The sequence below is a fragment of the Cimex lectularius genome, unplaced genomic scaffold, assembly GCF_000648675.2.
Source record: "Cimex lectularius strain Harlan isolate CLEC.00 unplaced genomic scaffold, Clec_2.1 scaffold236, whole genome shotgun sequence".
In the NCBI taxonomy this organism is placed as follows: Eukaryota; Metazoa; Arthropoda; class Insecta; order Hemiptera; family Cimicidae; genus Cimex; species Cimex lectularius.
The window spans coordinates 104,281-130,766 of record NW_019392957.1 but is presented as its reverse complement, the minus strand read 5'-3'; the positions used below and the strand labels follow the sequence as shown (position 1 = coordinate 130,766).

General features: G+C 35.2%; 1 protein-coding gene across 3 annotated transcripts in view; it reads right to left on the bottom strand.

Moving 5' to 3' along the window:
* Positions 1 to 26,486, bottom strand: part of LOC106666320 (cardioacceleratory peptide receptor-like) — a 70,240-nt gene that overhangs the window by 7,846 nt on the left and 35,908 nt on the right. For all 3 annotated transcript variants that reach the window (XM_014393419.2, XM_014393417.2, XM_014393418.2), the window contains one exon: positions 14,912 to 15,010. In XM_014393419.2, the coding sequence (XP_014248905.2) occupies positions 14,912 to 15,010 (99 nt within the window). The remainder of the gene's footprint in view (positions 1 to 14,911; positions 15,011 to 26,486) is intronic.

Below are 26,486 nucleotides of genomic sequence, written 5' to 3'. Positions count from 1 at the left end.
TTCCAGGAGTTACGCACGCCGGAGTAGAGAGTTTCCAATAATTAAATTAACCCCCATCCCTTCTGAAAAGTCGTCCTGGAGATAAACAGAGTGCGTCGGATGATTTAGGACCTCTGCGATTGCATTACGTCCTCGGTGATGGATGCCCGTGCAGATATCACCCCGCCGATGGGGTGAAATCGTGTTTGCCACCCTTTCGATTTTAATTATCAACACCCGTCAATTGATCCTTTGACCTTGATGATTTTTTTTACAAATTCCACTATGCCTGTTGAACTGAGAATTCCAGAAAGTCTTCGATTATAAAATCATGTATAAAGATGGATTATTTGGTATATATTGTTTTTTAAATTATATATTTTTTTATTATTTATTTATATATAATCTGCACATAGGGAATACACTCTTTACAAATTGAGAGAGTTCTATTATTCGAGAAATGTGTCGTAAAAATTATTAACAAAAAATAGTTATAACAAAAATGATTAATAATTTTTTAAATTATACTTTTAATCTAAGCTCTTGGTTGAGATGAAAAAGCTAGTGTCACGAGCGGGATTTGAACCCACGACCTTAGGCTATCAAAGTCACGTCAAGTGTTTAGCCGCGCCGTATTCAGCCGAAGGTCGTGGGTTCGAATTCCGCTCGTGACACTAGCCTTTTCATCTCAACTAAGTCTTAAGATAAAAACTATAACAATTAATTAAGGTTTTTAGTTGAGATGGAAAAAAGCTAATGGCACGAGAGGGATTCGAACCCACGACCTTCGGCTAGATACGCCGCTGCTCTACCACCTGAGCTAGCGTGACCTCGAATTGAATAAAAACTATAATTGGTCAATTATGACTACTAAATACATATATGGATTAACAAAATAATACATAATATTAGTAATAACAAATAATAATATCAATAATAAAACTATACTAGATACTAGTAATACTAAATACAAGAAGAATAACCAAGGTGAACACCAATAGGTGAAGAGAATATAAAAATTAGAAAAAAAAACACAAATTCTTTTCGATACTGTTGATTAAAAAAAAAGAGTAAAAGTAAATATAAAAGTAATAATAAAAAATAAATTTAAAAGCACAATGTTAGACTTTGTCTTTCAAGGGATCGTAATTAAGTTACACTTCTATTATGAATTGTCTCAGTTTTTATATTAAATTTACAAACTTTTACAACTTATTAGCTCCTTTCAATGTTTTAGGGTATAATAAATTAATGAAACATTATCTAGATACGAAAGACATTTTTTCCTAATATGTCACAGGACAAATTAAGAGGAAATCGTGAAATGATTTTAACTCCTTTCGATTAAAAATTGAGCATGACATTTGAGGATCGACGTCGTTTTTTATTTTTTTGCATACACTGCCCATAAAAAAACCGACCACTTGGTTTTTGGGCGAACAAATGGCCAACTTTGAAAATGCTTATCTTCTCAGGCTTTTAAGTCACTGTCTGTGCTAGGTCTCATTTTAAAAAAATGCACTGAACAAGATGGCTTTTTAAATGATTTCCTTGCTTCAGTATCAGTAAATTCAAAAATTCGGGAACATGTTAATTTTTGCACTAAAAAAAAAAACCACTTCAAATTGAGCTGTGTAGCTAGGAAACCGTCTTTCTGCGCCCTATAGCAATTGATAAGAAATTTTAATAAGCTTTAAATTTGTCACCTTTCACTTTACCGGACTTTTCAACCGTATTCGAGTCATTCGCGATTTTTGAGTAAAAACGTTTTAAGTGTTCATTAAAAAACCGATCTCTCTCTCTCTCTCTCTCTCTCCTTTCTCTTTCTCTCTCCCGTTTTTACCATACATAAACCTATTGTTTCAATACGTTATACGAAGTCAAACTGCCACAAAACCTGTGAAATGGAAAGAAAAAGTTGATTTTCTTTGACTAGGTAAACAAGTGTTACCAACAGCAGAAGCATTCCGCATCTCAAAAAGTCAAAGTAAGAATTGTCGATTCACATTTCACTTTTTTGAAAAAAGTTCTCGGGGCAAAAGTTGTAGAGTGTAAAATTTGCGAAAATATGCCATTCGATAATTTCTGCATTCTCGAAAATATGGAGAGAGAATGGTCCGTTTTTCCAATGTCACGGAAAAACTTCGTTTTTGCTCAAAAATCGCGAATATCTCGAAAACAGTTGAGAAATCGGGCAAAATGGAAGGTGGCAAATTGAAACCTTATTGAAATTTGCTATCGACTGTTATAGGGCGCCGCTCAAGGATGATTTTCTGACAGCTCAATTTGAAGTTTTCGTAAAAACTGCAAAAATGAACATGTTCCCGAAATTTTGAATTTACTAGTGAATGACTGAAGTCACGAAAACATTGAAAAAGCCATCTAATTACGCGTTAAATTTTTTATAAAATGAGACCTAGCACACGTCCGCGAGTTAAAATCCTGAGAAAATATGCATTTTCGGCCATTTGTTCGTGCAAAAAGCAGATGGCCGGTTTTTAAGGGCAATGTACGTGAAGAATAAAAACGACATTGATCGTCAAATGTCATGCTCAATTTTTATTCGAAAGAAGTTAAAATTTGATAACCACTTGTTTACCTCATCACGGAAAATCAACTTTTACTTCCCATTCATTTTGTGACAGTCTGGCTTCAAATTACCATCCGGGTTAAGTACGGTGTGTGTGTGTGAGAGAGAGAGAGAGAGAGAGAGAGAGAGAGAGAGAGAGAGATCGGTTTTTCAATGAGCACGTAAGAACTACGTTTTAACTCATAAAGCGGGAATAACTCGAAAACGGCTGAAAAATGTGTGACCAATTGAATGCTTATTAAAATTTGCCATGATTGCTATAAGGCGCCGTTCCAGAGCGATTTCCTCAGTTCCATAGCCCAAGTTGAAATTGCCGTACAAAGTACAAAAATTAACATGTTCCCGAAATTTTGAATTTGCTGATCAATGACTGAAGCTAGGAAAAACTTTTAAAAAGCCATCTTGTTCAGAGTAAATTTTTTAAAACAATGAGACCTAACGCAGGTCTGTGACAAAAGGCCGAAAAAATATGCATTTTCAAAGTTGGTCATTTGTTCGTTAAAAAAACAAGTGGTCGGTTGTTTTTTTATGTGCAGTGTAATTGACTATATCATTTATGCTGCTTATTCTAATCTGGCTGATAAATTTCAACTTACCGATGCTAGTTTGCAAAAAAGGTAGTGCTCGCCAAGACGCAGATTTCTAATCCTTCTGAAATGAGGATTATTTTGGAAATGAGCGCTGAATGAATGTCCAGAGACTAAATTCATGAGTATTTTCTGACTAGAGGTTTCCAAAACGGAGGTTTGCCGATACGGACTATTATGTGAAATAATTTTCTCGCCAAATAGAAGGCAGAAGCAGATTAACATAAACTGTCCAGTAAGGTACTATTAATAATTTCTGCAGTCAGCTTTAATTTTTAAAAAAATTATCAACAGAGGTGTTGTCGGTTCTGGAAACTCGACACTCAACATCCATATAGTTTTAATTTAATAAGAGGAATGGGGGGAATTTAACTAAAATAAATACAAAATGTATATGGAACACCCGGGAGCAAAATATTTTTTCTTGGCTAGAAACAACACAAGCTCGGGCACGATTGTCATCGACCAAGTATCACCAAAAGAATTTAACATAAAACGAAATACTTATATTATTTTCCTCCACGTTGTGACCAAATAGTTTAGGCCACGGAAACACCGTTTTCCGTCCTTCCGGCGAACAATTTTCGGACAATTGAGTTTCGAAAGCTGTTTCCCTTGGGCTATTGGCGGTCGCAGGGGTGGCAAACTGCCGCCCCCGGGCGGTCGGTAGCGGCGGTTGTCCTCCATCAGGAGCCCAGAGTTTTACAAGAGGCAAACCACCTCCGATAACAGGTTTATTTACAGTTTATTCCGCTCGGGTGATTAATTTTGACGCGGGAAATTGGTAAAATTGAACTAATTTTGTATAAGAAATTATTATATTTTTATATGCCGAAGGCGATCTGTTCGTCGAGTTTCAATTAAAAAAAAAACAAACAAAAAAATGAATTTAAATCCCAACTCTCACTCTCTCTCTCTCTCTATCTCTCTCTCTCTCTCTCTCCCTCTTTTGCTTTTTTTTATCATTTATACATACTCTTATTATTTATACTATACATTCTCGTGTAGAAATGTGTAGAGATTAGTGACCGTTAATCGATAGTTATTCAGATATCGTGAGATGCGGTCGGGTGTGATGTAGGTTTCAGAAAAACATTTTCTTTATCGTGCCAACGTTTCGATCTTTTATTGAGATCATCTTCAGGGCCTGGGATTTACAAACAATGTTTACATTTAACAAATACATTTAGGATGTGGATAAGTGAATTTATACAATGCAAAATATATTTTATATTCAAACAAAGTATTTCTACTCACTCAAAGTGTTTGTCTTCTGTGTAATTGTGCCATCCTTGCGTGTCGTGTTGAGAGTGCCAGTGAGATTTTGCTGTTTTATGTTTATATATGTTTGGTTTTGAAGGGGTGGGGAAGGAAGTCGGTATATAAAAGACAATTTTGTGCAAGGCGTCGGCTCCTTTGAAGTGAAAAAAGCCGACAAAGGGGAAAATGTGTTGGTAATAGTTCGGCCAGATTATTCTTTCAGGATTATATAGCAAGGGGCCCTGAAGATGATCTCAATAAAAGATCGAAACGTTGGCACGATAAAGAAAATGTTTTTCTGAAACCTACATCACACCCGACCGCATCTCACGATATCTGAATAACTATACATTCTTTTAATTTTACACATTTTATATCTTTCGAATGAACTTACCTTCTTTCTCTTCTCTTTCTCTCTCTATCTCTCTTTAATATTCATTTATACACCTTCTCTTTTTTCCAAATTTTATTTCTTTTGTATGATTTTTTACTTTGTTTCTTTTCTGCTCTCTTTTTCTCTAATTAATCTTTCGTATGCATTTTCCCTGTTACTCTTATCTTTATCTATGTATCTATCTATCTAACTCTCTCTTCCTCTCTTCCCCCTCTCTCTTTTACATTAATTTATACACCTTCCCTTATTTCCACATTTTATTTCTTTTGAATGATTTTTTACTTTGTTTCTCTTTTTTCTCTCCTCTCTCTCTCTCTCTTTAATATTAATCTATACACCTTCTCCTATTTCCACATGTTATTTCTTTTGTATGATTTTTTTACTTGGTTTCTCTTTTCTGCTCTCTTTTTCTCTATTTACTCTTTCGTATGAATTTTCCCTTTTTCTCTTCTCTTTATCTATGTATCTATCTATCTAACTTTCTCTTCCTCACTCCCCCTCTCTCCCTTTTATATTAATTTATACACCTTCTCTTATTTCCACATTTTATTTCTTTTGTATGATTTTTTACTTTGTTTCTCGTTTTTTTCTCTTTTTCTCTGTACTCTCTCTCTCTCTTTTATATTAATTTATGCACCCTTTCTTAAATTTCCACATTTTATTTCTTTTGTAATATATAAATGAATATAAAAGCAAGAGAAAGAGAGAGAGAGAGAGAGAGGGAAGAGAGAGAGAGAGAGAGAGAGAGAGAGAGTTCATAGATAGATAGAGAAAGAGTCGAGAAAAAGGGAAATATCATACGAAAGAGTAAACAGAGCAAAAGAAGAGAAAAAGAGGAAAATATGTAAGGAGAGAAAATATGGAAGAATATATATATACATATATATTCTTACATATTTTCCCACATTTTTGTTTCTTCATTTCCACTGTCTCCCGTTCTCTTTCTTTTTCTCCTGGGTCTTACTATGATTTACTAGCTTTAATTATCTTTTTAGTAGGTATCTGTTTTCTTTCTTTTCCTCGATACTATTTTTTCTTTCCCTCTCACTCTCTCTCTCTCTCCCTTCCTTCTTCACCTTTTTTGCTTTATTCATTTATAAATTTTATTTCATTTGTACGACTTTTTTTTCTATTCATTTAGATCTATACATTTTTATTTACTTTTCCACATTTTATTTTTATTCATTTTCTTTTTTTCTCTTTTGTTCTGTCCGACTGTCTGTCTATCTAATGTCTAGCTATCTCTCTTTCCTTCACATTGTCTCTCGCCTTTTTCTTTCTCTTCTGCGTCTTTTTGTGATTTCTCTCATTTCCTCGCTATTATTTTTCTTCTTTCCTTTTTTTTAAAATATTTTCTTCTCTTCTGAATTTTTCTTTATTCATTTACATTTCTTCATTCCCTTTAAATTTTCCACATTTTAATTCTTTTGTATTAATTTTCACTTTTTCTCTTTCTTTCTCTTTACAATTTTACACAACTTAAAATTTTAAAATATAAACGATATTTATTTATTAATGAATACTAAAAAAATCTCAAGAAATACGGTTTTCCAATGTAAACTTTCTATGAATTTTTCGTTTTTCTACTTGAAAACAAGAACACAAAATCTTAGGCAAAAGTGAAATGTATCTGTTTTTAAGAAAATCTTTGCACATGAACGTCATCACTTTTACATATCCCATGTTCATAACTTTTAGAAAATTTATTTACAAATCGTTCACTCAATTTATTTTTATGAAAATAATTGTTAAAACCTTTATAATCATGATAGACGCAAAATCCTTCAAGGACTGAAGGAAAGGCGACAAAGAACGACATTTTCAACTGAATAAGTATCTTTCAGTTTTTTTTTCAATTTAAATCTCGATAGAAAGCATTGCAATCAAAAGAGGACTTAATAACATGTAGAAAAACTTGTAAAATGTAATTTCCATTCATCAATAAGCCATAAAAAATTAGGTATTGGTCGGATGTAAATTTCAAGGAGAAAAACGATTTTCACGATTTAAAAATACAAAAGGACTTTTAAATTAGACAGTGTTGCGTTCGCAAACTTGAACATTCTCAGACTTTTACAAGGTCTGTTTTTTTAATGTCTATTAAAAATATAAAAACATATTACGTTTTCGTAATGTCAAAAGTGTTTTTATTTATCGAGAAATTTATATTTCTAAATTTGGCATTTATAAGCTTGGTTTGTAAAAGGTATTAGCTTCATTTATTAGGTGAATTTTGAAAGATAAAATTCGTAATGGTGGTAAAATGGTAGATGTAGATGTAATTTTTCAGGGGTATGGTATACTGCGCCCTTTGAGAGCTATTGTATCCCCCGTTCTCTGCCTAAAGCACAATCGATGAGTACTATTTCATGAAGAAACTTGATTAATAGGCCCGGTTTTAATGGTTGAAGCTCTTCTATGGCCACATTGTACATCTCAAAACATTTCCTCCTGCGGGCTAATGTAGCTCCGCAGTTTGTTAGTAAGTGTGTTGGTGTTTCTTCTGCTTCCTTGCAGAATGTACATGTGCCATCTTGGATTGTTCCAATTTTCTTTAGGTGTCCATTTAATCTATAGTGTCCTGTTAGGATTCACAATCTGTTCCTGCTTCCATTGACACATTCTGTGATTTCTTTCTTGCCAAAATTGGTAAGAAGATTCTGGGATTGTCTAGATCCAATGAGTGAATTCCATTGTTTTGATTTTTTTTTGTCCTTCTGTCTGAGATATTCGTTAATAGTGGGGATTCCTATGCCACAGAAGCGTTCGGGTCCTATCAGCAGTGTGGCAGCCCCTTTCCTTCCAAGGGTGTCCGCTTTCTCATTGCCTTCTACTCCCATATGTCCTGGGACCCAGCAGAGGCTGACTTTATTCTGCATACCTAGTGCGTTTAATTTGTTTTTGCAGTTCAGCACCATCCTTGAACTAATGATACTTGAGCTTAGTGCTTTGATGGCTGCTTGACTATCTGACATGATAGCTATATTCTTGTTTTTGTACCCTTTACTTAGATTGAATTGGATACATCTTCCAATTGCGTGAATCTCAGCTTGGAAGATGCTGGTGTGCAAATACTCCTGCCCCCGTACCTTCTTGTGTTCTAGATCCATCTGTGTACCAAAGGATGGTGCCATTTTTAAAGGAGTTATTTCCCTTTCCTTCCCATTCCTTTTTGGTGCCCAGATGTATTCGGAATTTTTGGTTAAATTCAAACATCCTGTTCATGTCGTCTCTTGGAGCTATGAGTGATGGATGGTTTTTCCACAGTTTGTTTCTGTTTCTCCATTTCAGTTTTATTCCTGTTGGAGGTTTCTCTCTGATAAAGTTGATTGTGGTTTTCTTTGTTGTCCTTTCTACCATGTGATGTAGGGGGATTAGTCCTAATATCTTTTCCATGCTAATTGTAGGACATGTTCTCATTGCTCCCGTTATGCAGATGCATGCAAGTCTCTGTATTTTTGTGAGTTCTTTTCTTTTGGTTATTTGTTCCGCTTTATCAGCCCAGGCTGTAGCTCCGTATGTAAGAAAAGGTCTTACTATTATGGTGTACATCCATAAACAGGATTTCTGGCCTACATCCCCAGTTTCTCCCTGCCATTCTTCTGCACACCATCAAAGCTCGTGTCGCCTTTGTGATAATGGAGCTGATGTGTTTCTTAAACGTTAGTGTTTTATCTAGTGTGATGCCCAGATAGTTGACTTCATTTTTAATTTCTATCACAGTGTTGTTGAGTTTGATTTCTTTCTTGTGATCTAGCTTCCTTTTCCGTGTAAAAGTGACTATAGTTGTTTTGTTTGGATTAATCCCTAAGCCTGCGCTTTTACACCATTCTTCTGTGATTTTCAGTCCCTCTTGGATTATATCGCAGAGGTTTTCCTCGGCTGTCAGAACTATGTCATCTGCATATCCCTGACATTTTATTCCTGAGCGGTCCAGGGTTTAAGACGAGGAAGCACTTCAACATTTTCTAAACCACAACTTGGAAAGTCCTCTCCAGGTTCTTAACATTATCTTAACTCAATTATTAAATTTCATTTAAGAAATTTTGTTGGAGATGTTATATTTTTACTATTTGTATTGTAGGTTGTTGAATATATATTGCAGCACACAATTTTATTTATTACCAGAAAATTTTCGACCTCATGTTATATTTTTGCTATTAAAATTCGTGAGTATTTGACCCTTCGCAATAATGTTATATATTTGAAAAATTTAGTTTATGTAAAGGTAGGCTTTGTTTTTGTAAACGCTTATTAAACGATTTATTTTACCACTAGGAAACATAACAAAACACGAGTGTTTACGCCGTAAGGATTACTCGGATAAGATTTCGGAAAACCCCCCGCCACGTTTCCGGCCTCGTCGTCGGCCAGATCGAGTTTTGATTTCGTCGTGTCGTCGTCTTGAGTCATTGTAATTTTTATAAATCGTGGCCCAGTTTAAAATTTATTTTATTTCGTTTATTGTCTTCATTTGATGAATTTATCGTCGTCATCGCTCCGGTTGGTGAGGTTCCTGAGATATCTGCGTGGTGAAGGTCCCCTGTCCCGACTTTTCCTGTCTTTTCCGACCATTTTCCTCCTTGCATCCCCCTTTACTTCAGTTGAGGTAGCTGGACGATCATCACCCGAGGTGAGTGCTTTATTTCCTTTTTATTTGATAATTCATTTTATTTTAGTTTAATTTTAAACCCATACAGTCCACTTGATCAGACAACGAGAATAATTTTGTATTGACGGGAAAAGCCACATTTTGGTTTATTCGAGGAACAATTATTTTCAAGAAGGAAAATACTAAATTCCAAGACTTCCTAAGTAACAAATTACGATCTTATTAAAGCAATAAATTATCACCTCAACAAATAGGATTATAACTGAGATATTAAGGCTTAAAAGTATTCGAAAAGAATAAAGTATGCATATTATAAAAACAAAGTTTCAAAATGAGGGAGGTTGAATAAGGATTTTAAAAATCCTTTTCTCACTGAGATCTATCCTCGGGTCCTCTTTGCGCTCCTTATCTAAGTGTATACCAAATGCTTCACATTCACAAAGGATATGGGCCGATGTCTATGGTTCCTTCTGACAAAATCGACATGTTTCTGTGTCTGCTTTGCCCTTCTTTTATGTGGTAGTTAAGAGGATAATAAGTAACTCCTAATACGAAAACTAGGCCGAAAAAGAGTAAAATATCTTTTAAAATGTAACATTTTCTATTGTCCAGAAGATAAAAGCGGTAGTAGGCCCTAAAAGGACTTGTAAAACGTTGGAATGGTAAAAATCGACCGAGCCGTTTTTTAGATGTAAGCGGAAAAATCACGAAACTCGGGCAATGTTCTGAACCACCCAATATGAAAACTAAGGGATGTTTACTTTAATTATCTCTTTTTGTTAGTTGTATACAATTTTGAAAACGAGGCAAATAAAAGTGCAATAAACAAGGATTTCATTCTACTTTTGATCTATTTTGTTTCCTCACGACAACAGCTTTGTTGTTTTATCATTTTATGTAAGATGGAGAAATGCCTAAATGGGGAGCTAAAACGGTGGAGAATTGAGGGGGAAATGACGTGATGGCATTAAAATGTAACATCTTGAATCGAATTGCATTATATTTGCTTCCGTTTTGTCAGGTGATGGTATGAATATCCTCGGGCAGGATTCTTTGATTTTTCTATTCTTCTGGGACAAAAATATAACTAATTCCCAGAAAACTACCGGCAGGCGACGTTCCGAAACAAGGAAAATCGCTAGAAGAAGTTAGTGTAGTAAAATCGGACGCTAAATCCACCGAAGCGTGAACGATTAAAATATACGCCGTAGTCAAATCGGACGCCGAACCCACTGTGAAGTGTAAGACTAAAACATTCTTTAAAATAAACGAAAACGACGGTGGCGTTTAGCCTGAATTTGCGTGAACTATTAATATTCAAATATTTGCACAAAATGCGATCTGGGCGTCCACGAACGTCGAATCTGGAAGTCGAAAATTGGTACGTATGTTGCACTGATGATGAGCTGAAAACAATGGCCCGGCGAATTGGCGTACATATACGGACGCTGTTTTGCCCTGGACGCCGGTTTAAATGTAAAATTTCTTCGTGTATATATNGTGCGTGCGAGAGAGACCTGATCCTTCGCCTTCCTTTGAGAGATTTATAAAGCTCCTTCATTCCAGTGCATGGGTTTTCATTCATAAACCATTTTTCCAGTTTAACTTAAGCACACACTCCGACACCTAGTTGTCGTTCTGGTCCATGGGTGATTGGGCTGGCGCTTTTTTTCTTACTAGTTGGTTCGCCTGTTCATTTCCTTCTATACCTTCCTGTCTCGGAAGCCATTTTAAGGTAATCTTGTTGCGTTATGCAGAGCCATTGGGCAATTTAGGCATTCAGACAAGTTTGGAGTTGAAAGCATACACATTTAGCTGCCTGACTGTCTGAGAATGGGTAAATCACCTTTGTAAGCACTTTCATATTTTGCTGTATTAACCCAGTGCACAGAGTTGTATTGCATAGACCTCAACTTGGAAAATTGTTGTGATTAGTCCAAGAGGCTTTGCTAGGGTATAGTTCGGCCTTTTACACATACCCCTACTCACTGTACCATTTTATTTCCTACTGACTGCCATATTAGGGCTCTTCCTGAAACATGGAACTACCTTTCTTCCAAAGGTCTCTTTATCTAGGACCACTTGGCAGGGTCTGTGAAAGTGAGCAGCACATAATCGTTACAGTAGGACAGAAAATAGGATTGAAAATTAAAAAGTTGTTTAAGTCGTGTTTTTAAAATAAATCTTTCATTTGTATGAGACATTTCTAAGAAATTGATTGATATTTGATCTTTTCCTACAGGGGCAGAATGGTAGATCATAGAGATTCTTAAATTATTCAAAGTGGAGAAAATCTGACGATAAATCGGTCCAACAGTTTGTTATTTGTTCAAATTCAAGACGGAATTCTATTAGAATCTCCTTTTAATTGTAACGCGAAGAACAACATTGTTCCTGCAGGTTTCGGCCCTTAGTTCCCTTTGAAACTTCGCCCCACTTGCCAATCACTTTAGGGAGCAATTATTTAAATGGCACGGTGGCAAATTGGTACAATTAGGCGAACGGGGCTACCGAGACTGTAAACCGGATCTAAAACAATAAACCGGCGGGGAAAATATAACACAATCGGAATTGCATGCATAAAATAGAAATTATTAGAAATTTTAACGATTCTCGGCTTGGGCTATGATTCCGGTTTCACATAAAATACACATTTCCGGGTAAATAAGTTTGCATCAGAGTTACACAATAACACATGTATAAAATACCTTTTATGACTTTTTAAAATTAATTATTAAAGAACGCTTTTCTAGTAGGGTTTTGGTTGAGAGAATATATTGCCAGTTTTGATGTGTTTCTTATGTTTTTGCTATATCCAATAGTATTTTATTTAACATGGACGTGATTTGGGGACATAAACAGGGTTTTTTTTTTTAGATGATCATGTTTCTAGGGTTTTGCTTTACCGAGGAGTGTACAAGAGTTAGGTCAGAGCAAGGGTTGGGGTTAGGGACAAGTTAGTCTAGGATAGGCACCTTTGAAATAATCTATCTTAATCCAAGCGAATAATAAGCCAATAATGCTTACAGTTCAATAGGAGAAAAGGTAGGTACACAAGGGGAAGTCCCAAGCCCCTCACTTTACAACAGAAGTGATTTTGATTCCAGCCAATAACAGGACAAAAATTCAAGAATGTTTGGTTATATAAACTCAAAAATAAATATCTAAATAAAAAAAACCGATATAAAAAACAAAACATTCAATTCTTGGCAATAATAAACTAGGTAGACTCTTAGTCATATATTTGAAATAGCTGCTATAAGAACATGGTCAATTAAAAAAAGGATATTGTAGAGCTGATGATGATGTGAATTCCCGAAACATCCAACAAATTTAATGTAAAAATAAAACAAAGATTTATTTACAAAACACACAAATTATCAATATAAAAAGGGAATAAGTATAAAAAATACGTGTTATATAATAAAAAATTATAAATTAGATAGGCTGCTCCAAAGAGGGGAATGGGCAGGCGTGGCGCAAGGAACAGTCTTAAGTCTCCCATTTTAAGCATATTATTGTACCTTTTATTTTATTTCCTTCAGAAAATAAACATATTGCCCGCTATATATATGTTTTTTTGTTCGTCAGTTTCAGAAACCAAAAGATTTGCATCAAATGTTTTTGATGTTCCAGTTGAGTTATGAGCACAAAAAGTTCATTGTGTGTTATTTGCAGGTCTTCATTATTTAATTAGAATACCACAAAATACAGACTTTCTGCGTGCTTTTTTGTTCGTCATGAAGTTTCGCAAATCATTAGACTTACGTCAAACCTTTTTGCTGTTCCTCTTGAGTTATAAGCACAAAAAGTGCATTGTATGTTATTTGCAGGCTTTTCTTATTAAATTAGAAAAACACAGAAAAACGTGTTTTTCAAAATTGTCTGTTTTCAATAAAATCTAGATAGCACAGAGTATTTTTTTCTTCGTGTTCTTGCATAGAAAAGAACATTTTCGTTATATCCTGGCATATTTTTATTTAAACAATAAACAGACTTTCCTCGTGTTTTTCTGTTCATCATCAAGTTTCGCAAGCCAAAAGATTTACGCCAAACTTTTTTGCTGCCCCTCTTGAGTCATGAGTACAAAACGTTCATTGTATGTTATTCGCAGGTCTTCATTATTTAATTAGAGTACGACAAAAAAAGGTGTTCTTCACAATTATGTGTTTGCAATAAAATCTAGATCGCTCAGAATATTTTTTCTTCGAGTTCCTGCATAGAAAAGAAGATTGTTCGTCATATCCTGGCATATTTGTAGACGAGTTTTTCTTTATTTAAACAATAAACAGTTTTTATGCTATATCTCAGTGGTTTTTTTTTGTCCGTCATAAAGTTTTGCAAACCAAAAGACCTATGATTTTTTGCTGTTCCTCTTGACAGAAAAATCGATCTTAACAAATATCGGTTTTCAATATCTATATAACTCAGAGTATTTTTCCTTCTTTCTTACGATTGTTGCCTAGAAAAGAACACTTTTCGTTATGTGCAGCACTTTTTTTTCTTGAGTTTTGATATTTTTATATATTATAAATGTCTCTGACAAATACCGCCTCGAGAATGACACAAAGACTATAAAAAATGTATTTAATAAGTTAAGAAATAGTATTTGTTGATAAGATGAAAATATAAAACACAAGTCGTCACGTCAAACACAACACTTCAAGATGTCTCCATTTTTTAACTATCTATTACACAATTAAATTAGTTTAATTAATTAAAACTCTTTTACAACCAATTAATAAAGTGGTTCACGGGAGAAAAAAAGAAATGTATGGAGCAAGGGGAAATTTGAAGTCCCTTACTTTATCCACTGAACAAAAGTGATCTACGAACTACTAAAATAACATGATATCAAATTTTGAATAAAACTTCTTTAATCCTTGAAAAATTGGACTAATTTATTCAAATTTAAAGGCTGGGTAACGAAATAATTGAGAAATGACATAAAATAGAACCGGGAGTGAATATATGAATATTTTTTGCACTCATAGCATTTTTATTTTTTCTATTATAATTTTTTTTTATAAACGATTGTTATTTGCGTAAATATAGATCATAATATAAACGATTTCCTGGGATTTGGTCGAATGTAAGTAAGTGCGTACTTGGGAGTTGTTTTTGAGTCATTTTATTTAAATACTCAGCGTCTGGTCTGGGATAATAAAAAAACAAAGAGGGGAAAAATGAGTAAAACACCATGGCAGAGTTTGGTAAACATGAATAAAATATGACCGAAAACACAGAGCGATAACGGCGAGACACGGCTATTAAAAATTCAATCCCAATTACTTGAGGAGTGATGAACGGCCAAGGGTCGGAAAAAGATGATTTGTCGCCTCCGGCCAGGACGGAAGAAATGCGAAAATCTCCGCAAAAACGGCGACCGGCGACTTATGCAAATCCAACGCCCGAAGGTCGACCGTACATTAATTACATTAATTTTAGGCCAATTAACAATTTCGAGAGACCAGTTTGCGCTTCCTTACCTGATAGAAGTAGAACGAGTTGATTTCTTCCGAAGTGCTCGTCGCGTTCAGCTCTGGATTCGTATAGTTATCCCTGATGACCCAATCCATAATCGTAATCTGAAAAAAAGATTAAAATATTAATAAAATATACAATTGTAATGAACAGTTTGTACAAGAGCTCAACAACTTAACTATGATCGTGAAAGTTCACTAGGAACCATAACACCCCCTCATAAAACCTGCAAATTAAATCAATATAATTGTTTATTTTGCAAAACTAAAATAGGCTTATTAGAACTATTAAGCCATAAGATTTTCAGATATTTTCTGCAATCTTTCAAATGGGTTCGCGTCGAGGAATATCAAATACTCTTAGGTGGACGTTTGGATAATAAAAGTAAGTATTAGCGAGAATGGAGTATTCGTCCCTGCCCCAAGGAAATATCGATTACTTTGGGTGAGTAAATGTGACCTGATTCCTATGTTTGTATCGGCTGTTGTATTTATGTTAATTTGTTAGAGTGAGTGTAATTTATTAGCGTGAAAGGAGCAGGTTATTATTCACCTATATTCATATTATTCACACCCCAGAGTAGTCGATATTCCTCGGGTAGTGGTTAAGCAACCTCTTCCTTTCACGCTAATAAATTACATTCATTCCAATCAATTAACATAAACACAACCCTGATGCAAATACTAAAATCTGGTCACATTCACACCCCAAGAGTACTCGATATTCTTCGAGACGGGATTAAGCAACCTGCTCCTTTCACGCTAATAAATTACATTCACACTAACAAATTAATATAAATACAACAGCCGATACAAACATAGGAATCAGGTCACATTTACCCACCCAAAGTAATCGATATTTCTTTGGGGCAGGGACGAACCTGCTCCATTCTCGCTAATATTTACTTTTACTCTCCAAACGTCACACACCCATCCCACTTGATATTCCTCGACGCGAACCTATTTGAAAGATTGCAGCAAATATCTGAAAATCTTATGGCTTATTAGTTCTAATAAGCCTGGTTTAATTTTGCAAAATAAACAATTATATTGATTTAATATGCAGGTAATAAATTACATTCATTCTAACAAATTAACATAAACACAACGCCGATGCAAATACAAAAATCTGGTCACTTTCATACCCCCAGTCGATATTCCTCGGGTAGTGGTTAAGCAACCTCTTCCTTTCACGCTAATAAATTACATTCATTCCTACAAATTAACATAAACCCAACCTCTATGTTTGTAGTGAGGTATATACAGGGTGTTACAGGGATAAATGTCAATACTGCCATGTTGGATTCATTAACTAAAACGTAGTTTTGTGCCTCCAGAACAAGATTTCTATCTTGACTCTTTCTTGAGAACATTTTTGTAATTTTAGTCTAAAATCAGATTTTTTGTACATAACATCGTAATTTGTCAACTTAAGCTTTATTAAAATACAAATTTGGCCTTTATTTAGCAAACTATACTAAATTTTCCACAAGATAAGTACATTTCCATTGGAAAATTCGCGCTTCCGAATACCTAGCTGTCAAAGGATAACAAATGGTAAAACCCATGTTTTTTTGGACGTACTCAATTGTGGCCCGTACAATGACTTTTTCATCAAAATTTTCGGAGATTTCGCCAAAGTTGCCTTATTTTGAAAATACTCCAAGGGCATACTCACTCTTACATTTTTTGTAGTTTAGTGAAATCTCCTTTCTAAGGTTGAAAAACGTGATATCGAGCCCAAAACATCGTACATGTCATATTTTTAGTTGGCAACAAAAATCAGATCTATTCTTTTGATAAAGTGTACATAATTAAAGAAAACTACAATGAAAATGAAACTTCATTTAATTATGCATTTTTAGGAAATTTGTATTGTTCGAAATGCTTTCCATCGTATTGGATACACATGCAACATAGAGCAACCAGCCCACGTGACTGCATTCTTCCCTTCTTACCTCACGTCATTGCACGTGATTTCAATTTTCTCTATGGCCGTCCCCTCGTTTCGATGGGTGTGCGGTACCACTGCACTTTTCAGAGTTCCCCCTTATGTAAAAATCTATTTGGGTGAAATCAGGGCTCCTCTGGTTGTCCATGCCACGAGAAGAACGTATCTGATTTTTGTCACCAACGAATAAATGTTTTCATTAAAAGTATGACGTTTGACTAGTAGTGAAATTTAACCCTGTAACACCCTGTATATGTATTGTATGTCTCATGTCTATTATGTTGTTGACAACCTGAGGTACAAATGTAAGGTAAGCATTTTAAGATATCGACATAGTATACGTATAAAAACAGAGAGTCAGTAATAAAACAAGTTGAAATGGCTGCAGTTTAAAACTCAATCAAACTTCTCATATTATTATGATTATTCTTTCAATTAAATCTGTATTTAAGGTAGTGGTTGAGATAAAAAAGTCAGTGTCACGAGCGAGATTCGAACCCACGACCTTCGACTAAATACTCCGCTGCTCTGAACACTTGAGGTATGGTAACTTCGATCAACCCGGACACCAAATTCCCATCTCAACCCACAACCTTTCGAATCTTTCCTTCCTTTTAGCCGAAGGTCGTAGGTTCGAATTCCGCTCGTGGGAGTAACTTTTTCATTTCAACCAAAGCCTTACATAAAAATTAATTAATTGAAAGAAATAATTTGGTCAATAGACCACTAAATATAATGGATTATTATTATTATTATTTTTCAATTAATTAATCTGTATTTAAGGTAGTGGTTGAGATAAAAAAGTCAGCGTCACGAGCGGGATTCGAACCCACGACCTTCGAATCCCGCTCGTGGCAGTAACTTTTTCATTTCAACCAAAACCTTACATAAAAATTAATTAATTGAAAGAAATAATTTGGTCAATAGACCACTAAATATAATGGATTATTATTATTATTATTTTTCAATTAATTAATCTGTATTTAAGGTAGAGGTTGAGATAAAAAAGTCAGTGCCACGAGCGGGATTCGAACCCACAACCTTCGGCTAAATACGCCGCTGCTTTAACCACTTGAGCTATCGTGACTTCGATCCACTAGGACACTACTTCCCATCTCAACCTCACTTTTTTTTTTGAAAAATGGCAAATAGGAAGGGAAAATTAAAAAAAAAATTGTTATTATTATCCCGACAGGTTGATAAATTTTGATAACTTGATATGGAGTTTTACCATTTGTGCGAGATAATTGCTCGCAGTATTAGAAACTGCAAAATGGGAACACGTGCTTCGAGTTGAAGATCGCAATTATTTTTTATTTACATCGAAAGCCTGTGCAGATGAAGCCGAGAGGCCGCCGGACTAGTTTGCCAGACTCGTTTGGTTCTTTTTATACGAAGTGTCAGCAAGAAATCAAATATTAGCCTCTGATCGACTTTTTTTTCTCTTTTAATTTTTATAGTGGGACTTTGATTTAGGGCGGCCGTTAATGTTATGGAAATTGATGCAATTCCTTCCCTTTTTCACCGAGAAATATCCCCTGTCAAAAAAGTCGCAATTAACTGCCTTTTGGTAATGAATTACAGAGCCTGGATTCCGAAAAAGTGTTACAACGGGTCTTTTAAACAGTTTTCAACGAATCCGATATTAGATGATTATTATAAACGGCTCGAGGGCTTGGTAAAACTGCTATTTGCCATTTGGAAGGGAATGTTTTTGTTTTTCACTCGGCCTTAACACTGGGAAAGTTGTCGATGGTAGAAGAATTACGAGAGGTGGATGTGCTTCGGGGGTGGAATGTCCGACCTACTCAACCTTTTTGCAATTCCACCTCTGTTTCCTTTCCTGCCCTACCTAAAAAGAGACCTTTTTTTATCGCTTACTTTTATTAGCTTTCCTGTTTGGGCGGCAGTTATGCAGGCAATACATGATAAAAGCTTTACCCTCAACGGTACATAAAATGACGCTAAAATATTTTGTCCCTGCGTTTTCTTATAGTGTAAATGAGCAAACGTAAAATTGTTAAGTACTACCATTATTGAATTTAATTATAGACTTTATACAACTTTTGGGTGTAAAACCTTTAAAAGGGAGATGTAGAAGAATTGAGGAGAATTAGGTTGATGTGAACTCAAGGTGTCGTGGTAATCCAGCAAACTTCACAAGATATAATATTAAATTTAGTTCTTTTATTATTTAATTATTATTAACATTTTCCAACGTACTCGTACCAAATTTGGTAAAAATCTGATGAGATAAATTTTTCTATGTGCACGAATAATCTCATATGAAAAGTTTAAAATATCACACGAAAAAAAAACGAGAAAAAACTAATTTCTTCGTTACATACAATGTTCTGTATAGGTGAAACAAATTTGATCAAAGTTTCCAAAGAAAAGGCAATTATTTTGAGATTTACTTCGCTTTAATTTCATAACAATATAAAATGAACATTTTAATATCCATTATATTTAGTGATCTATTGACCAAATTCCTTCATTCAATTAATTAATATTTTTAAGTAATGTTTTGGTTGAAATGAAAAAGTTTCGAAGTTGAAAAAAAGTCCCGTACGTGCGGGATTCGAACTCACGACCTTCGGCTAATACGCCGCTGTTCTAACACGATATTTTAACGTATCTAACAAATTTCACAAAACAACACGATAAAACCTATGAAACTTCAATTGTCTAGTAATTATGGAGTTCTGAATTGAATTTAGTTACAATCTAATCAAAGAATATGCGTTATAATCAAACATTTTCTAAAAGCTTTTTTTGGAAAAAATCCTAAATTTATGCTTCAATATATCATGCAAACTCTTAAAAATAACTAAACAGAAATCAGTTCATTTATTCAATATAGGGCCTTTAATAAGACTACCCAAATTTGATCCAAATATAGTTCATCGAGTAATAAAATAGCCAATAGTTAGTCATGTTGAACTACACGGGCACTGCTAGGTCTGTCTTCACATGCGGGTTTTTTGTTTGAGTTATTTTTTTATTTTTATTTTTTATTTTTTATTTTTTTGCTGGGGCTTCCGACATCTAGGTCATTTCAGCCCCCCACTAAGTCTATATTCAATACCCGTTCAAACACAACATTCATACAAATAAATACATTCATACACTTAAATACATCCATACAGTACACTCATTCCGTTTGGTCGGTGGAGTACTTGATATTCCTCCACCGACCTAGTTTGAGTTATTCAAACGCGTTTCGGCATTACGCCATCTTCAGTGAAAAGCTGTCTGTCATTTAGTCTGAGTAGGGTTTATACAGTAATGCGTCCGTCGCTTGTCGCTGGGGGCGTTGCGTTAGGGGGCGTGGTCTCCGTGCTCGTTGCTCGGTCTTGGTGGCGGTTATTTCCATTGTCAGTTATTATTTGTGCGTTGTTGGTTTTTTGTTTTTTCCTGGTGTTGGTTGAGACAATAGAAACAAGCATGACATTAATACACAACGCACAAAAAGGACGAAAACTAAACATACTGGAGAACCTCGAGATATACAAACAAATAACACTTAAAGACGNGTTTTCTCTGTTTTGACCTCTTCCGAAGATCCTCTGAAAAGAACTTCGAGTACATTTATGTTTTCTTTATTATAATCTTGCTTATAAATTTAATAAACTTTATTATTATTAAGTAATATATGTCTTAAGTAAAGACTTAAGTATAAGTTTGTAATTGTAAGTGTTTTTTCTAGATTCTTTCTAGGTTTTTCTAGGTTCTTCTCTCAGCTCTATGAAAAACAAGAAAAGACCCACCTCCGAGCCACAATCGTTTTGACACGTCAGTGTGATATAATCAGAGGTAAAGAGCCGATTGTCACCCACACGGTCACGAACTTTTCAATCTTTAACAAGGCTCACAAGTTTTAATTAATCTTTTTCTTCTTGTTTTTTATTTTTTTCACGTGGGACTCTCTCTCGCGGATCTTTTTCAATTGCCGACACGGCCTGTTGTGCTTTTCTTGATAAATTACGAGGTGTCCTGCACCTCGGTCTGCAACGCCTGCCACTTTTGAAAGACGCCTACGCTTATATGCCACTCAACTCTTTATCTTCAAATCTAGATTTTGAACGCTAAGCCAATGATCTTTTCAAAATATTTAATCCGATAAAAAAAAAATTATTTACAATCGCTTTTCTTTAAAGAAATAATTATAAACGAAACAAGACAAATGTGAACTTTCTCAAATATCTTTTTTGCAATAGCCCAGATAAAAAAAATAAAATAAACGGCTCTGGCAGTACACATGGATTGTAGATCTTTCTGTCCCAACTTTAAATTATAAATTTAAAATAGGGAAACATCCAAAAGAATAAAATAAAATAAATGATGCTCTGTCAACGGTAATTTATTCATAGCTAGTCGAAAAATATGCTCTCGAATAAGAAGAAAAAATATCTAGGCCCTTTTTAGAAGATCGAACATGGCGAAATCAAGTCATACATCGTGTTTTACATTTTTCACTCCTGAAAATGGTTTGTTGTAGTGTATAAAAGCAAGTAATTATCATATTGTCAGCATAAAAAAGGGATGAAATTCGGTCATTATCGTTTCATGTTTGAATATGATTAAATCATTCAAAGCAAATAGCAAAAAATCGACCAAAATCTAAAATTTGTTCTTTCATTTATTATTGGGTTTCAAATAGGTAAACCAAATTTAAAATCCGGTTAAAATATTAGACACTACATTTAGAGATTTGTTAAAGCTGTTTTTACGATCAATTCCAAATGTATACTTGAGAATAGCTAGAAAATTAGTAAAGAAAGTTTAATGAAAAATGCTCCATTTATTCAACATTGCGTCCTAAATAAGCATACCAAATTTCGTTAAAATCTAGTAAGACACTAGATTCAAATTTTTTCCAAGCTATTTCTGAGAACAATGTGAAATGTAAACTTGGGAACTTGTATAAAACTGATGGATAATTTCATGAAAATTAGTATTATTTATTTGACTTAGTGTGTATAAAAGGTATACCAAATTCTGTCAAAAACTATTGCAAAATTGACAGGAGGTTCAGAGTTTTGTTTAAAAGCTAGTTTTGGTAACAATTTCAAATATATGCTTGGGAATATCTACAAATATAGTGAAGATAATTGAATAAGTTCTTTTATTTAGCATCGTGTAATTAAAAGTTATATCAAATTTGGTTAAAATCTGGCACTAGATTTTCAGAGAAAGAGAGAAAATCGGGTAATAATCTGTAATGTAAACTACATTTCTAGCAAACAGTTGAATTTAACTGGATGAAAATTATTAGTTTATTTACTGTAGTCTCTCAAATAGTTGTTCCAAATTTGGTCAATAAAGTAAGAACTACATACAGAAATTTCATTTTATCTGATCATTTAGTTTAACTGAATAAAAATGGTTGTTTATTTTACATGCTATCATTTATATTTCGTTCACATAAATTTATATTTCGTTTATATTTCGTTCGTAAATTTCTCAAAAAACAAGACAAGGAAACAGGCGTAAATATCGCCCTACTTTTGGTAAAATATAAATTGTAATGAAACAAAATTACTTGCCCATCACGATGAATTTTTCAATTTGGTCATTTAATTTTTCAATATATTATTATATATATATATGGTATGTTTTGACGCTCAAAAGAGAGAGAGAGAGAGAGAGAGAGAGAGAGAGAGAGAGAGAGAGAGAGAGAGAGAGAGAGAGAGAGAGAGAGAGAGTGAGAGAGCGAGCGAGAGACTGAGAGGGAGTGAGAGAGAAAGAGGGAGAGAGAGAGGGGGAGAGAGTGAAAGGGAGAGAGAGAGGGAGAGAGAGAGTCATATAAAAGAAATAAGTCATACTAAAACAGTTGCTTAAGGTTTTTCTCGAATGAGTGAGAGGGAGAGAAAAAGAGAGAAGGAAAGAGAAAAAGGGAGAAAGAGAGAAAGAGAGAGATGGCGTTGGATAGAGAGAGTGAAAAAGGGAGAGGGGAGAAAGATAAATAAATAGACAATGCTTGGAAAATTTAGTGAGGAATGGTAAAACAAAACGAAAAACAAAGGTAGACACATAGATAAAATAATAGATGGATAGACAGATAACGTCGAAAACGGGAGAGAGAGAGAGAGAGAGAGAGAGAGAGAGAGAGAGAGAGAGAGAGAGAGAGGGAGAGAGAGGGAGAGAGAGTGAGAGGGAGGGAGAGAGGGAGAGAGAGTGAGGCGGGGAGAGAGGGAGAGAGAGGAGAGGAAGAGAGGGTGAGAGAGAGCGAGCGAGAGAGACTGAGAGGGAGTGAGAGAGAAAGGAGGAGAGAGAGAGAGAGGTGGGAGAGAGTGAAAGGGAGAGAGAGAGAGAGAGGGAGAGAGAGTGAGAGGAAGAGAGGGAGAGAGAGTGAGAGGGAGGGAGAGAGGGAGAGAGAGTGAGACGGGGAGAGAGAGAGAGGGAGAGAGAGTGAGAGGAAGAGAGGGTGAGAGAGAGAGCGAGCGAGAGAGACTGAGAGGGAGTGAGAGAGAAAGAAGGAGAGAGAGAGAGGGGAGAGAGTGAAAGGGAGAGAGAGAGTGAGAGGAAGAGAGGGAGAGAGAGTGAGAGGGAGGGAGGGAGAGAGAGAGACAGAGGGAGTGAAGTGAGAGGGAGAGAGAGTGAGAGGGAGAGAGAGAGAGAGAGAGGGAGTGAAGTGAGAGGGAGAGATAGAGAGGGCGAGAGAGTGAGAGGGGGTGAGAGAGGGGAGAGAGGGGGAGGAGAGAGAGAGGGAGGAAGGGAGAGAAAGAGAGGGTGAGAGGGAGAGAGAGAAAAAGAGAAACAAATAGAAATATATACATATGCAAAGTGGAGTTAATTGAAAGAACATTATAAGGAAAAAAGTTACAGCAAAAGAAGAAATGTATGTGAAAACATAGGTGGAAATAATAAACCAAGAGATAAAGAAATGAAAAAAAGGAACATAGAAATTAAGGAAAGAAATGATAGAAAATAGAAAGACTTTCACGTAAAATATGTATCCCGAATAATACAAAGACTACGAAAAACAGATGTTAATTATACATATATCTGGCATGTTATAAATGGATATAATCATAAAATATTACAAGATTAAATCACCAATATTTACAATTTTACTTTGGCTAAGGTACAAGATTTTCTTTCATGATAACTCGAGATGGTAACAAGTTTTAAGTTATCTCATGAATCAAAATACACGTCGAACTTTTCTATATAATATTTTTTTCTTGTTCGATCCTTTCCAAAGTATATTTGGAGTATTAGTAACTTTTTAAAAGTTGAACTGTCCCGACGCAAATGAGTTCTAAAGGAGTGCACCCTCCCAGTTGTTGATGGCTTCTTTATATATATCTCGACCGAGAAAGACGCAGTCGTTCCAGAGAGGAAATTCATAATAATTCGGTGCCGGTCTCGTCCAAGATAAAAATCCTCTCATATGAGGATAGGCGGCCGGTCGTAAAACTTGATCTCCGCCCGGGCGATATTAAGCGTCGGGTTCAAGACCGGCCGGCTAGTTTCACCACCGAAAACGACTCGTTTTCTATTATTTATCATGCGAGTTTTGACTCCCGGTTTACTCACCCCGTTCCCAGGGGTAAACAAAATCAAAACAAACCCGAGGATTTAAGCTCAGATACGGGCATAATTACGGTGATATAGGGGTGAAGTTGGACCGGCCTAATCCGGAGGAACACGGTGATAATTCGGCCCCAAGTAAGCAGAAACTTTTACATTCTTAATCTATCTTTAAGCTTATATGGTCCGGAGTTTCTACGTTTTATTTCTGAGCTAAATTTTAATAAGTTTTCCACTCAGGGTCTGCCGGGTGATGAACGTAGGTCGTTCCGATCATTTAGTCTGAACATTTTTTTTGTACGAATTTTAGTCGTTTTGTAAAGTATTGAATATTTTCAAATAGAATTTAAACATCGATTACTATTTGTTAGCATTCAAGCTCCGAAACGTCGGTTAATAAAAATATATGCTAATTTTATACAGCATAAACTGAAAGTTCCGACTTTTCCAAAACAATCACCAAAATAGCACAGTCATCACATGGAAAATAAAATAAGCAAATGTTAGTAATAAAAATTTAATACAAAATTGCGCGAATTTTATTAGGTTCTTTTATTATTTAAATTACTTCATTCTATCACCAGCAATTATTCATTAAAAAAATTGCTGTCGACAATTATTATCGAATTTACTGGGGCAAAGGTGCCCAATCTAATAACAACTTTGCAAACTAAGAAGAAGAAGAAAAATAACTTTATTCTGGGACTGGTGTTCCCTAAGAATAATATACATGAAATGAATAAAGGAAGTTCCTTCTATAAAATTAAGAATAAAATGGAATAAAAATCTTGGCACAATGTTCAGGTAAGGCAAGTCATAAGAAAAAATAACAAGAATGTGTGATGGTTAGTGACCGTTAGTCAATAATTATTCAGAAATCGTGAGATGCGGTCTGGTGTGATGTAGGTTTCAGAAAAACATTTTCTTTATCGTGCCAACGTTTCGATCTTCATTGAGANGAGGGATTCGAACCCACGATCTTCGGCTAGATACGCCGCTGCTCTACCACCTGAGCTATCGTGACCTCGATCCACTCGGACACCAACTTCCCATCTCAAATTCAAAAGGTGGGGTTGAGATGGGAAGTTGATGTCCGAGTGAATCGAGGTCACGATAGCTTATCTGGTAGAGCAGCGGCGTATCTAGCCGAAAATCGTGGGTTCGAATCCCGCTCGTGCCATTGACTTTTTTTCATCTCAACTAAAAACCTTAATTAATTGTTAGGTCTCTGATTGGAGGGAGAGGAGGTGATTATACAGGTTGGATTTAAAAGGGGGAAAAGGAGACAGCGTGAAGAAAAGAAAAGGGAAGGGAGTTCCAGAGTCCAGAAAGGATCTTTCGAAGGTATGGGTTGTATGTTGCGGATAAGGTCAATCAATGAGCGGGTGTTACGGGTGTGATGTGAGGAGAACGACGACTGTGGATGGACCGGAAAAGAAAGCAACCTAGGAACTACAAACTACTCTGCAAAAGCTAGATATTCTCCAGAATTGTGCTAAGTCCCAAGTCCACTCCGATACCAGCCATGGAGATGCAGGCTAACATGGAGCCTATCACCGTGCTCAGAGAAAGCTTGGCTCTGTCCCCGCACGAAAGAATCCTCGCTGGAGAGATTATCGCCCATTAGTGTGAGGCTAAAAACACAAACACCATCTAAGGCCCAAAGAGTTATAAGAAGAATTACAGCACACAGTTACAGGAAAGTTCAATTCCTTTATTCTTAATTGTATTTTGTAATGTGAGTTGATTCAATTACTTCCGTTTTTTAATCGTCGTTACTTTTTTTTATCCGATTCAATTTGCAAATTACAAGAACAAAAGGAACTGAATGAGTAACATGACAACAACGTCTCTATATTTCTCTCAGCATTTTCTTTCACTCTCTCTCTCTCTTTCTCTCCCTCCCTCCCTCCCTTATCTTCTTTTATAGCCAGTATATTTTCTCTCTGGATTTTAAGTATTGTATTTTTTTTCTCACAAAAGATCCCGATTAATATTTATAATGATATAGATTCGAAAAACGCCAAAGACATGACTTTATGAGAGCTTGATTTTGCTTTAAGTCTTGATATAATTTATTACAATATAATA